At 42.1% G+C, this 14,702-nt stretch overlaps 2 protein-coding genes across 4 annotated transcripts in view; both read left to right on the top strand.

Moving 5' to 3' along the window:
* ubtd1a (ubiquitin domain containing 1a) overlaps nt 1–2,880 on the top strand; it is a 6,885-nt gene extending 4,005 nt beyond the window's left edge. For all 3 annotated transcript variants that reach the window (XM_034898335.1, XM_034898336.1, XM_034898337.1), the window contains 3 exons: nt 916–1,143; nt 1,749–1,934; nt 2,131–2,880. In XM_034898335.1, the coding sequence (XP_034754226.1) occupies nt 916–1,143; nt 1,749–1,934; nt 2,131–2,345 (629 nt within the window). In that variant the 3' untranslated portion in view covers nt 2,346–2,880. The remainder of the gene's footprint in view (nt 1–915; nt 1,144–1,748; nt 1,935–2,130) is intronic.
* Nucleotides 2,881–3,390: 510 nt separating this feature from the next.
* Nucleotides 3,391–13,307, top strand: rrp12 (ribosomal RNA processing 12 homolog). The gene is made up of 34 exons (XM_034898051.1): nt 3,391–3,638; nt 4,593–4,813; nt 5,099–5,182; nt 5,295–5,371; nt 5,462–5,567; nt 5,791–5,907; nt 6,022–6,160; nt 6,263–6,390; nt 6,496–6,594; nt 6,680–6,771; nt 6,861–6,972; nt 7,157–7,257; nt 7,349–7,463; nt 7,548–7,690; nt 7,789–7,910; nt 8,009–8,073; nt 8,165–8,327; nt 8,409–8,563; nt 8,829–8,896; nt 9,016–9,109; nt 9,216–9,374; nt 9,492–9,572; nt 9,652–9,757; nt 9,859–9,966; nt 10,059–10,216; nt 10,303–10,394; nt 11,156–11,311; nt 11,403–11,575; nt 11,682–11,792; nt 11,876–11,922; nt 12,028–12,106; nt 12,253–12,320; nt 12,413–12,495; nt 12,598–13,307. The coding sequence occupies exons 1-34, from the start codon at nt 3,500–3,502 to the stop codon at nt 12,698–12,700; spliced, it is 3,864 nt and encodes a 1,287-aa protein (XP_034753942.1). The 5' UTR covers nt 3,391–3,499; the 3' UTR covers nt 12,701–13,307.
* The last annotated feature ends 1,395 nt before the right edge of the window (nt 13,308–14,702 follow it).

A 14,702-nucleotide genomic window follows, 5' to 3' on the forward strand; every position in this document is an offset into this window, starting at 1 on the left:
TTCCAGCACCTTGTTGAATCTATGCCACGAAGAATTGAGGCAGTTCTGAAGGCAAAAGGGGGTCCAACCCGTTACTAGGATGGGGTACCTAATAAAGTGGCCGGTGAGTGTATATCAGCATGGTAACACCTGCAGTGGGTGTATAAAGTTACTTGGTTTATGTGTTGTTGGAGTTATAAAGAGGAGTTGCGTGTATAATAGGTACTTAGCTTTACTTAGCCTATATAGCTCATAAAACTGTTGTAATTTTTAAGGGCTGTTTTGTCCAATGGCAGTTTTACTGAAGATTGTTCTTATAGTTAGCCTTTTTTTGGCCCTCACTGGTGTGTACATGACCACGTGTAAAATAAAGCAATGAAGAAAAGAAGGAAAAATAGAACATTTGAAGCATTCTCTGTAGCTTCTCTAATGTATCTTATATAGGGACATTTTTTTCAGTTTTGATGCTCTTTAATGTTCAAAGAAATAGACCGTTTATGACATATAGTTTTACGTGATTTCTTTTGTCAGAAATTATAGCTCTGTTTAGGGCACTATGTTAGTAATAGAAAGTACATTTGAATTACACAAAAATATTTTTTCAAACTCACACGTGTCCCAGGGTTATAGTAGAGAGAGACATTTTTAACAGCAGTTGTGGCCTGAACCAACCTGGCAAGCATCTACATACTAAGTACGTTTCTCAGAACTTCACTACCAGATACTTGGTTACTGCCCTGTAATCCCTTTTACAGTGATTAGCTGCAGCCATTATGTCACCGCGAACACAGCACCTCTTTAAAAAACTACGAGTTGTTTGCATAAGCAGCCAGCAGAGCACAGCCCTGATGATATTGGGTTACAACCTTTGGATCAGTTGTTACATTAGTCTTTAGATTAGACTGAACACTGCCTTTTTTTTTTTTCTTCTTTCAGGGCGCAATGAGCCACTAAAAAAGGAGCGTCCAAAGTGGAAGAGTGAGTACCCAATGATGGAGGGCCAGCTGAGGAGTAAAAGGGATGAGTTTTGGGATACGGCTCCCGCCTTTGATGGACGCAAAGAGATCTGGGATGCACTCAGAGCAGCAGCCCTGGCTGCAGAGTGCAATGACCTGGAGCTAGCACAGGCTATAGTGGATGGAGCCTGCATCACTCTGCCACATGGTATGAAACCACCCACAGGCATACGAACACACACACACGCACACACACACACACACACACACACACACACACACACACACACACACACACACACACACACACACACACACACACACACACACACTCTCTCTCAGATGTGGAAATGTGCTATATCCAGCTATCAATTGTAAACAGTAAATGTCCTAGAACTTCCAGCACACATGCATAAACAATAATTTTCAAAATGTCAAAGGGTATTTTGCAGAATCCCATGCATCAGTTGTTTAGAGATTACGGCTGTAATAGTTACATAATAGTCAGAGTGCTGCGTGACCACTTTGAATGGATTGGTGCGCAGAAAGCCATGGCACAGAACGTTTGTTTGTGCATATTTACCTACTCACACACAAATGCTTTTGCTTTTAAGCATTTAGTTCAACAACACTGGTGTTTTTGATTTAAATGTGATGTAGGTAAATATAATGTAAATATGATGACCTCATGTTTCTACTGGTTTATTGGAGTAGAGAAGGGTGTTTATATATCAGGGTTAAAGTCAGTTGCTATTTCTTGTAGCAAGGTTTTTGAAATCCGGTTGTTTACGTAGTCCATCTGTCCCTCTGCAGGCTCTCTCACAGAGAGTTATGATGAACTGGGTAACTGCTACCAACTCCCAGCCTACACTTTAGCCCCGCCTGTCAACCTCATCTCTGAAACGTCCAGTGAGAACAAAGTCTCTGAGTCCACACAGAAACAAGCTCAACCCCCTCCCTGCAGACAAGAGTTCCAGCTGCGGGTGCGATTGTCAACAGGTGAGAAACACCCAGTAAGACCTATAATGTGACATTTAAATCAACAGAACTACATGACTGCATGCATACAGCATTTCATCACATCTGGTCTCATCTAGGCTGAAGATTGATTCATAATGCAAAGCTTTTCAGTGTGTCACAGCTTGTTCAGAAATATGTGTAAACTCTTTTTATACCTTGTGTTTTTTTTTTAAAGGAAATGATGTGCGTCTGACAGCCAGCATGGCGGACTCCATCGCTGATCTAAAGAAACAGTTGGAAGAACGGGAAGAAATTGAGGTGAACCGCCAGAGGTGGTTCTTTTCCGGGAAGCTCCTGACTGATAAGACTCGTCTTCAAGACGCCAAGATCCAAAAAGACTTTGTCGTTCAAGTGATTGTCAATATAAACCCACAAGTTATTGCTAACTGAGGAGGGAGACAAAGGGCTACGAAGAGGAGAAAATATAAGGGACATGCCAGAGAGGGGGACAGGAATAGGAGTAGGGCCTGAAATCATTTTCCAGTTGGCACTGCAGTGTAACTTTGTGTACATTTTATACAAGAAAATATTGCTTTTATATTGCTCCTTTTTGTAATTTTTCCTTTTTCCAAATGAAGTATATCGAAAAGCACTCGGCCACTTTAGATTAGTAGTCCTAAAATGCACATCCCAGTGTCTGTCTGTCTGTCCGTTTGTGTGGACATCAACTCAGAGCTCTATTGTGTACACAAGTCCCCCTCCTTCTCATGTGTGTTTGTACTAAACTGAATATGTTTTTTTTTTTATTATTTTAGCTTTATGTCATGCGATTTGAGAAGTAGAGACGATAGAAAACTTTAGTCAAAAGAAAAAAATGTAAATGTCAGTTTCCATATGTGTTGTTTGGTCATATAACTATGGTCATGTAACTATGTGCTCACTACATTTTACAATTCTCAACTCATAACAAAGACACACATTTAACCAGGTCATCTTTCTAAAAGGTCATGATAAATTATTAGGTTTGTTTTTATTTCACCATTCCAAACAAGTCACTGTAGTCTTATGTACAACATAATGCTCACTGTACTTGAACGACTTGTTAATAAAAATGTAAAACCATTTTCTGTGTCTCTGATTGTTGCAACAACGAGTATCTGACATAAGAACGTATTCTAAAGCAATGTCATTACACAAATAATCAAATTGATAATGAAGTTTATTTTCAGACTTTTCTCAATATTTAATGTACTTTTTCATTGGCTACCAAGAGCTATAAAATCCTTCAAATTACACATTCTAGGAAAATGTGGTCAAACTGCTATTAAGAGTATACATGGTTATGAATATACAGGAATGGTGTTGGTAGGAGTTCAAGATATTTCATACATGTATAGAGTAGAGTGGCAGTAACCTTATGATGTGTGTGTGTGTTGTTTTTTGTTGAACAGCGACGTTTACTGGCAAGTAACAACAAGGCCCTGGCAGACCACGGGAGCGTATCGTGACGTCTTTTGGTAAGCGACAGCGGCATCTGTTAATGCATCCATGACTTGGACCTACACAGACAGTTTGGGGTAACGTGATTATTTTCAACCCCGAAAATGGTAAAATCGGGGAAACTTCGATCTGGGACGGTGTCGAAACTCAAACGATGGAAGAAAGGACACAGTAGCGACTCAAACCCGCAGACGAGTCGTTTTAGGCAGGCTGCCAAAAGCCGCTTCTTCAGCCGACCCAGCGGTAAGCTTCCCCTCAGCGTTACACGTGGGTCTGTGTGGCTAGTGCTAACAGTAGCTAGCGTCAGCCATTTAACTTGCAACAGCCCAAGCTAACTTTATGTCTCGCCATTTAATGTTCATCTGCCACCCAATAAAGTTGTCAGCAGAAAGCCTAACTTCGACCCGTCTGTCTTTGCCCCTTGGTCCGCTGAAATAACGTGTCAGTCAGTTCAGTCTTCGGTTTTACATGACAACAGCAGCTGTGTGTTTGTGTCTGAATGAGGCACATTGTTTAACTGCGTCGACACATCAAGATAAAGTTAATTATTGCAGATGTCATTACGTTGTAGGTATCAACCCGAAATAGTCTCGACAACAATAGTGCTATAGGTTGGAAGTATTTGGCCAGAGACAAAGCTGTTTAGCTGTGTTGGCTCTTTACTCCAGCACATTTTTTTAAATGTATTTACTCTGAAGTTTGAAAGTGTTCATACATCCACACATTTAGTGTACAATGACAAATTGCACCCCCGTTTATACATGGCCATTGTCCCCCCAATTTCAGGGTACCAAAAACAATTATGTCATCATATTTAATAAGTTTCAAATCAATCAGTTACTGACTGCTGAAAGTAAATAACTCCTAGACATGATCCAATACTTGTTAGCCTTCCTGGTGATGCTTTGTCAGGCCTGTGCAGCACCAAGCTTCATTTAATCCTTGTTTCAGTCTGATTCTCAGCAATGAAATGCATACTTACAGTAGTTGAATCAAGGTTATGTGCAGACCTGTTCATGTCTTGTTTACTTTGGTTGTATGTTTCTAATCCTTCATCCTTAAAATGGTGTGGCTACATGTGGAAAAAGTGTGTGCATGTGGAAACCTTATCATGCCCTAGGATGGCTTCTATTTGCGCTATGGGGAGGACAGCTTAATGTAATGGGGTACCTCTACATCTTTTTTTTTTTCCCTCAGGAAAGAGCGATCTAACAGTTGATGCTCTTAAGCTACACAATGATCTGCAGGCGGGTCCGCTTGAGGTCAGTAGCCGGAAAGATGCCTGTATGGAAGAGGAGCCCGAGGCGTTTTCAGAAAGAACCTCAGGTACTTTCCTCAGCGGCCTGTCAGACTGCTCCAACTTGACCTTCAGAAAGGTGCAGCGCTACTGGGAATCCAATTCAGCTGCTCACAAGGAGGTAGGCAATACACTAAAGAGAGATCATTTATTCACAAAACCCCGTTAACAAATGGCTTCAAACGGCTCATTTGTTACACTGGCAAGCCTCTTGTTTTGATATAGGCAAATCGCTTTTTTGCATTAGGAGTGAAAACCAAAACACTTGAAAGTAGCTCTGAGATGTTGTGGATGATATTTTTAGGAGTTGATGGGAGGATTCCAACACCACTATCACATGTACTGGGAAATCCAAGACGCAGAGTTTTCCTGTATTTGTAACACTGTTTTCTGATGTGTCTCACAGATCTGTGCAGTGTTGGCAGCTGTGACTGAGGTGATCCGTAGTCAAGGAGGGAAGGAGACTGAAACAGAGTACTTTGCTGCTTTGGTAAGTGCTGCCATTAATCAAAATAGTGTTGGACATTTTCCAAATACCTTGTGGTGTGTTGAAAGGTGATAGTAAAACTTGGTGTTGTGTCTGAAAAATGTGCTTTTTGTAGATGACCACCCTGGAGGTTGTGGACTCACCAGAGTCTCAGACGGCAGTGGCGTACCTCCTCAACCTCGTCATGAAGCGGTTGGTCTTCAACAACTTTTGTCGCCGAAACAAACATTTCCATTCATGTCGAGGCTAATTAGAATTGACTCTAAATGTTGTGTTCCCCAGGGTTCCTGCTCCAGTGCTCATCTCTAAGTTCTCAGACACCACCAAGGCTCTGATGGATGTCATGTCTAAACAGGCCACGTCTGAGAGTGCCTCTGCGGTTAGATGGGTGAGTGGATTTTTTAAAAGATTATTTTTGGGGCATTTTCAGCCTTTATTTGTGATAAGATAGCTGAAGACATGAGAGGCGGAACAGAGTAAACCTCTATACATGGGTGCCCGCTCTACCAACTGAGCTATCCAGGCGCACTCTCTGTGTCCATTTCTCTTTTTTATTGTTCACTTTTCAAGAAGGCAGCATAGAATTGAGTTTGTCATTTTTGCATCTATAGATCCTGTCATGCCTGGCCACTTTGTTGAGGAAGCAGGATGCATCCGTCTGGACTTACCCGACTACTCTTCAGGCCTACCACGGTCTTCTCAGCTTCACAGTTCACAGCAAGCCTAAGGTTTGTCTCCCCAGCCTGCCAGTAACTTCCTCAGAAGTATTCCATGTTGAATGAAAAATGCTAAAATTGTATCATTTTGTGCCTTTTAATTATTTCATGTCCACTTCCTTTCAGGTCCGTAAAGCAGCACAGCAAGGCATTTGCTCTGTTCTCAGAGGTAGTGACTTCCTGTTTACAGATAACGCTCCAACCCATCACCCTGCTGCAGTGACCACAGCCAAGTTTTGCATGAAAGAAATGGAACAGGCTGGAGGTAAGACAACTGTTTTTTTGTTTTTCTTACTGTGGGAAGGTAAATTTGTTTTCATGGTTGTCCAGCAAATTGTAGTTCATGTCTATTTCTTTCCCTCCTCAGGCAGCAACGAGGACACCACCACACTTCACGTGCTGGGTCTTCTGAAGGAGTTGATTGGGACCTTTCCTCTGGGAGCAGTCAAGTCCTGTTGTGAAACTCTGCTGCGAGTGATGACACTCAGCCATATGGTGAGAGCACAGAGACATGCGTAGGTGCAGCCAGATACCCTTTTGTCCTTCTACATAAATAATCATATGTAGTTTATAACGCTGCTGCTGTGTTTCTGGCTGTAGCTGGTGACGGCGAGTGCCATGCAAGCCTTTCATAGGCTGTTCAGCGGGAAGCCAAATGCTTCAACCCTGTCACCGGAACTTAATGCACAGATCATCACGGTGAGAAAATACCAACAAAACCAAGGCTATGATGTCATAATGCAAAATGTAGCGTGAAAGCTAATATGCCATTTCTCATCCTCAGGCTCTGTACGACTACCTGCCCAGTGAGAACGATCTGCAGCCTTTAATGGCTTGGCTCGCTGTCATGGAGAAAGCACATGTTCACTTGGCGAGGTAACGAAACCCCAGCATCACAAATGCTTTCTCTGTTTTTTTCAGTAAGATTACGCATGTGGCTTAACAGTTTGTGTGTCTTTGTGTAGTTTGCAGAGTTCTCTGAGTTTGGGCCACCTCCCTCGCCTCTTCTCTGCTGCCATGTCCTGCCTTTTGTCGCCTCACACACAGGTGGTTTCTGCAGCCACCAATACACTAAAGGTAATGAACTCATCCATCCACATCGGGTCACTCAAGGGATTTTTTTTTTTTTTGCCAAGGCTAGGTTTAGCATATTTGTGGATTATAATTGAAGACAGGGAGAGAAAAAAAATTCAGTGGGTGGTTTTCATTTTCTACAATATATATGCAAGGTCCTTAATTGATGATTTCTTTCTATCTGTAGACCTTGTTGGCTGAATGTGTTGCCCCCCACATGGAGGAAATGGGCATGCTCACTGCCACAGCCTCTGCGGGAAACCCCTCCTATGTCTGCAAAATGTTTCGGTAAGCTCTCTCACTGTGAGCTAGTCTCAGTGTATTCTTTGTAGAGACTCCTTGAAATCCCCATCATGATAATTGTGGTTGTGTGTTTCAGTATCGTAGAAGAAGGATTGTCCTATCGCTTCCATGCCTCCTGGCCATTTGTGCTGCAGATCCTGGGTTGCTTCTATCGAGCTGCAGGGAAACAAGCTCACCCCATCATGACCAAGGTATAGCCACAAAACCTTGTTGGTAAATCTGTGAGTGTTGACAAATAAAAGTTTGCCTGAGTCTTTGTGTTGTGTCCTGGACAGTCCCTGCAGTCTCTGGCAGACCTACGCTCCACTCCTCAGTTCCCCTTCAGCGGGGAGTTGGACCTGGCCGTAGGAGGAGCTGTAGAGAGCATGGGGCCTCAAGTTGTGCTGGCTGCAGTTCCCCTCAACATCACCGGCTATGAGTAAGTGCAAATAACAAGGACACAAAAACACTGTTGAGTTGCCTGTGTTTCGTTGTAGTGGTTCGACTGATTGTGTGTGGATCTCTTTTTTCCCCCAGTGATGACTTGGAGTTCCCACGCAGCTGGCTGGTCCCGGTCATACGGGATCACGTGAAGAACACTCACCTTGGTTTCTTCGCTTCTTATTTCCTCCCCCTGGCTTCTACACTCAAGCATAGAGGTAAACATATGTACGATGCTCCACTTAAGGGTTGGATGTCTGTGATGCTGAGTTAACTTTTATGTGTATTAACTGTTGACTCTGTTTTTGTGTTGTAGCTGACGAATTAGAGCAAGCGGGACAGAAACTTGAAGCCAAAGTCTACCAGACATTACAGATGCAGGTAACTCTACGCTGACTTAACTCTGGTGTATTCAGAGTTCCAGTAAATGAGTTGACGAGAAGTGCCTCAAATGCCTGGACTTTTCTTTTAGATCTGGACCATGCTCCCTGGCTTCTGTACATGTCCTGTGGACCTGCTGGCATCCTTCAAAGGCATCGCGCGCACACTCGGCATGGCTGTTAATGAACGGCCAGACCTGAGGCTCACAGTGTGCCAGGCCCTACGCACTATTGTCAGCAAGAGCTGCTCCACTGGTACGAGGACACGCATTCACAGCGAGAGCCAACACATAAACAGTACTGCAGCTACTTACTCTGTCTGCTTTACCTCTGTAGAGGAAGAAAAAGCTGAAGTGGGCCGCTTCTCCAAGAACTTCCTGCCCATCCTTTTCAATGTGTATGGCCAGCAGCCTGCCGCTGGAGAGTCCGGCACCTACAGGATGGCTATACTAGACACTATCAAGGTCTACTTAACTGTCACCGAAACAGAGGTCTGTTAAATCTGCTCACATTCTGCTGTTTAATGTTCTCATGCGGTGCATTGACAAAGAATTTCATGTTTTGTTTACATAATTGAATGATCTGACTGAACACTCTGAAGTGTACTGGGGTGGAGGGCTGGGCTTTCATCAGGGGAAAAAAACACGTCTAGTCTTCTTTTGGTGAAGAACTGATGATTTTCCATCGGCTCGTATTTCTCGGGTTGTGTCATATTTCTTGTGCTGGTTTATCTTTAATTACAACAATCCTCCTCAGATGGTCTGCACCTTCCTGCAAAAAGCCATAGACCGATTGAGAAGCACCGACACCACGGACTTCACACGGTGGGGCATGAATATCAATATATTACTGTAGAGTTATGTCTGCATTTTATCTGTTCATTGAATTAATTTTAGAAATTAGTAAATATCAGTACACTTACTCTTCAATCACTACCTTTCAGGCTGTCAATGATGGACCTTGTAGTCGCCATGGCTCCCTCCGTTGATGAGGTCACCATGACTAAAACCTTTGAACTGATTAGGCCGTATTTAGAGGTAAGGGTATACACAGTGTGCTTAACAAAATGTCCAGTTTTTAATAAAGCTTTCGAACTTAACTATTTCTTGTAAACTATATGTGACTTGGTGCATTTGTTTCCAGAACAAAGAGCCGGGCATGCAGAAGAAGGCGTACCGTGTGCTGGAGGAGATGTGCGGAGGAGAGAGAGATGAGTGCAGATCGTTTGTTGTGGCTAATCTGGAAACACTCAAAGTCGTCCTGCTCGACACTCTGAAAAAGGCTTCTTCACCAGCAAAGAGGGTGAGACTGCTGTGTAGAGGGAGAGGAAAAAAGAAGCTGACGTTAGATGGAGTTGTATATCTGTTTTTTATGGCACTCTATGGTCTGATTGTATCTTTCTGTGTTTCTCTTTCTCAGCCAAGACTGAAGTGTCTGATCCACATTGTGAAAAGGCTAAATGAAGATCACAAAGACTTCATCACAGCGCTGCTGCCAGAGGTACAAACACAAACAAGTGCTTGCAAACAAAAAAACACACCGATATTTAAAATCTTCATGAGGTTGTTCTCTCTGTCAGGTGATTATTTGCACCAAGGAGGTGTCCGTTGGCGCACGTAAGAATGCCTACAACCTGCTGGTGGAAATAGGAAGTGCATTTGTCCGCTTCTGTGGGAACACAAAAGGTAACACACCTGTCTTTCTTCTGTTGTGTATGTGCAGATGCAAGTTTCTCATTTTGATGATTTGGTTTAAAATACTAACCGAGTGTCTGTCTCTGATCCAGATGCCATGGAGGAGTATTTAGTGTTGGTGTATGCAGGACTTACAGGCTCCGTCACCATGATCACCTGTACAGTGTTAGCCCTTACTCGACTGGTGTTCGAGTATAAAGGTAGGCCTGCTGACTTTCCAGCAATTTCCGTTTGGTGTTTTAAATGATTATGTCCGTGGACTGGATAAAGTTTGGTGTACTTTCTTCCCCAGACGCTATAGAGGAGACCACCAGGGAGCAGCTGCTGCACAACATCTGTCTGCTGCTGTCGTCGCGTACCAGAGAGATAGTTAAAGCTGCCTTAGGCTTCATCAAGGTCATCCTCTTCATCATGGACCCCAAGACGCTGGCATCACATGCCACTGTCATGGTAGGTGTTTACATAATAGATACTCTAGTCCACTATAAGAGACAGGCATGCCCTCAATTAATACAGATTTCATTCTCTGTGTTCAGATGGAGGGAGTTGGGAACATCAAAGATGACGTGAGGCGGCACTTCAGAACCAAACTAAAGAACATCTTCACTAAGTTTATCAGAAAGTTTGGGTAAGTGCTGTTTTTTTTTTTTTTAAACTAAGCCTCAACTGGGAACCATCCAGCTAACTTGTAGCTCTGAAGGAGACGTGGCGGGGTGTGATAATGCATGTCTTAAAATGTCCAAATCAGCTTATTTGACTTTTTTTCTCTCCAAAACTAGTGAACTATTTCAGATTGGGTTGGCAATTTCTCTTCTTTCTTTGGTCGTCCAACAAATTTTACTTGAACAATCAAAATGACTTTATTTGTGTGTAATCATGGTCTGTAAGTGCTTGTGTCTAGACAACAAATGTATTTCACTTTATTCTAAGTGACTAGACTTGATTTTACTGTGCTGTTTTTGATGGAACTAATATTTGATCATCAATGATGCATCTGATTGATTCCTTTTTGTTTCAATTAATAATGCCTGTTTGGCTGCTACAAACTGTTATAAATGCCAATGATTAAAGGACTGTCTGTCCAGTGAAATTATATTTATATTAGGATTAGCATGCTAGCACTATAATTAACATTAACCAAAAGGCTTTGTTTAATAATGGTACCAGCTGTTTGTTAACACTGTTAACTGCTTTTAACGTCAGATTTTTTGAAGGCCTGAAGATCAGTCATATATTCAGACACTACTTGCATGAAGCCAGCACTGGATGTCTTGGTACTAGATGGTCTCCTCTGGGACATTTGTACCACAACTACATCACTTTTATACGTTACACTGTCATGCACTGTCTGCGTGTGTTTGTGTGTCTCATTAACTGCCGTCTTTCCAGTTTTGAGCTGGTGAAGAGCATGCTGCCAGCAGAACACCACAAGGTGCTTGTAAACATCCGCAAGGCCGAGGCTCGCACCAAGAGGAGGAAACAGGTCGCAGAGCAGCATGACGACTCCGAGAGCGAAGAGGACGAACCTAAAACAAAGAGCCAAAGGTAGACCACTGTCCCCCTACACAAAGCCCTGACTTACCTCATGCAGTTACCCTATCCCTATGTTCTAAAGCTTGTCTCCGCTCCTCTCCAGTATTGAGGACATCCTTGCAGAGTCAGACAGTGATTTGTCAGAGGATGAAGGAAAGGCTCGTAATGCTCAGAAGAAAGCAGGAAAACCGCAGAAAGCACGGGCCTGGCTCAAAGAAGGAGAGGAAGATGACCCACTTAACTTCCTGGATCCCAAGGTTTCCCAGAGAGTGCTAGGTAACACATGTTATTTTGATAGTTGCTGTGAGCCTACATTTTTGACAAGACAAACTTGCTTTATCCTGTGGAGGTATTTTATTCAAATGTTTTTTTTTTTCCTCAGCCACCAACCCAGGGCTGAAAAAAAGTGCCAAGGTTGACCACGGCTTCAAGGTGACATCAGACGGGCGGCTGATCATCAGAGAAGATGACGAGGAGGATGGCAAAGACAAAGGTACGAGGAATCCTGTTCATCCAACCATCACGTACATTGCATTGCTTTATGTATGAACAGGCTGTTTATTACTTTTCCCACAGATGAGGGAGAGATGAAAGATATTCTAGAAGAGGCTGGAGTCAAAAGTGTGAGTACTTATTTGTCACGCAGTATGTATTATTTAGCGTTCTTGTTGCTGACATGGTTATTGCTGTTTTTATTTTAACATCTATGGTTTTTTAATCACCTTCAGAAAAAGACACAGAAAAGGAAGTTCAGAGATGACAATGGTGATGAGGACATGGACATTGAACCCCATCTAAAATACAAAGGTAGGACTGTCACCAAACATCCTAATTGATAAGTAAGCCTGTGCTGATGTATCATTGGGTCGTAGTTAAAGTGTGGGATTAAATTGACTGTTTTTAGGCTAACTTTGGGATTTTTTTGATTGAGCGGCACTTTTCTTTGTTCTCAGCTGGGGGCTCAGGCATCCACAGACCTCTGGGAAGAAGGGAAGACACTGGGGCAGACTACAAGTCAAAGGTAAGTCCGACAGCATGCAGGAACACACACTGTAGGAGTTGCTGTTTAGAAACTATCATTCTGAGTGTATTATTTCATCCTACATTTCTCAGAAAGGAAAAGGAGATGTGAAGAAACAAGGAAAGCTCGATCCTTACGCGTACATCCCTCTGAAGAAGGCCCAGCTTAATCGAAGGTAACAGTTGTCATTGCCTAATTTTTTTTTAGCTTTTCTCCCAAGGAATTGATTTGTTACAATGTCAGACGCTAAAAATTTTTTTGTTCTTTGTGTTTACAGAAAGCGTGCCAAACTGCAGGGCCAGTTCCAGGGCATGGTGAGAGGAGCCCAGAAAGGGGCGCTGTCCGGGAAAAAAATGCAGAAGAGGAAGAGGAAAGCCTGAAGAATATACTTGTTTTACTCAATGGACTTTAAATGCATCACGTGTGTTATAAAACATACTAAAATATAGACATGCACCTTGGATGTGTGTGTATGTCTTTGTGCGTTTCTGACAGTCATTGAAGGTAAAATCAGTTTGTTTTTAAACTGTTCATTTATCAAAGCTCTCAACATTAGCTTTGAAGGCCTTTGGCTGTCAAAAAAACACTCAACTGTAATCTGTTTTTAATGCATCAGATAGAACTCCCTTTGTGGTAAACATAAATGTATTTATGTGTGAACACTGTCTAGAGCTGTAGACAAACAATAATACTGGTTTGGGAAGAGTAAAGTCTGCCTTTGTATTGGGTTATTTAGTCACTTGAGGGCGCTAAAGACTTCAGGTTTGTTAAGGGTGAGTGTTGCTGTTAATTTGATTCAAAAAAAAAGAAAACAATCCAAGCCATTTTTCTACTGATAACTATAAAAGGAAAAATCTATAATTTTCCTTAGAAGAAACCCAGTTATCTCTGGCCTGTGGTTACTTTTTACATGACAGTGTGCCTTCAATTCAGCTGTCTACAGACATTGAGAGTGAAACTGTAGGTTGTTGTGCTGGGGAAGTGAACATACAATGAACCTTGTGTGATTCATTTCCCAGGATGGATTGCAGCAAAAATGAATCTTGGAGCGAACTCCTAATCGCATTCTTGTGTCCAAGCTCAGTCTGTCAGTCAGTGTTGCTTAGATGTCCCGGGATGATTCAGGACATTCTCAAACCGGCATCATCAGCACTGCGGTAAAATGTATATAAAAAGGCTTCAGTGAGTATTCGGACCACTTTTTTTTCTTTTTCATACACACCTTGTATTAAAATTTCTATTATGTTTAATTGCTACACGTGATGACGAGGCAAAAAAGAAATTTGGTTTTAATACTTTACGTAAGTGCACTGCAGGACTAATGCATAAAAAAGCAACATTTTATATTAGAAGGGACCAGAAATATGACCCAATATAGCCAAAAGTGATAAAAAAAAAAAAAATTCTGACTTGAGTATTCATCTTGCAGGCTACCTATATAAATGTCATGGATAGATTATTAGTGTCCTGAGTGTAATTAGTTTATTAAAAAATGTTGTTCCAAGAGTAACGCACCAAATATTGCATCCTGCAATATTCAATTAAGTAATGAATGTCATATGCAAAAAAAATCCTCTTGAAATATAACATACTTAATTACTATGAAAGAAATCACTGCCAGACAGCACATTAAAAAAACATTGTTTTATTGAAGACAGACACAAAAGGTTGTTAATAAAGAAATAATGCCAATGATTATTTCAGTCAGTAAATGCAGTATACAGGAGAACCCTGAAGGTACAAACTTCCAATGCCATTTTCACTTAATGCTAATAATCCCACAATAGAATCAGGATGCTTCCTTACAGGCACTGGAATATTCCCCTCCCTCAAAGATTTGAAAACTCAGAAACTCACCTAATACTCAATAGAATACAAATGCAGACAGGGCTTGTATAATAATAAATTAAATATGGAGAAACTGCCCTGCAGTTGCAATAAGATCACTGAACCTTTGCACTAATATTTAAGGATGTAGAAAACGTTTGTGATTGAAAAGGTAAAAATGATAAATCAGTCTGATCTGTTTACAACTAAGGTGACGCCGAATCCCCCAGCATCGAGCCTCCACAGGCAGCCGCTCAGCCCAGTGCATCATGGGAAATCTTTTGACTCTTTGCATGGCACGGACAGAAAACATCACGACCAAAGTACATTAACTACTAAAGCCAATATTACCAACACTGCTATCGTACATGCTGTATTTTTTACCACATCCTCACTCAACACTATTATTTTCTACTATAGGTGCAGCACAAAAGTTGGGGCGCCTGTAGAAAGTCCTTTTCTATGGGCCCCTCCTTGCATCCACAGCTACCCATTCTAGCATCTTTTTGGGCCCTCCTCACATGAGGGCCCTGTGTACACAGTCACCAACCGCCC

The sequence above is a fragment of the Etheostoma cragini genome, chromosome 17, assembly GCF_013103735.1.
Source record: "Etheostoma cragini isolate CJK2018 chromosome 17, CSU_Ecrag_1.0, whole genome shotgun sequence".
Classification (NCBI taxonomy): Eukaryota; Metazoa; Chordata; class Actinopteri; order Perciformes; family Percidae; genus Etheostoma; species Etheostoma cragini.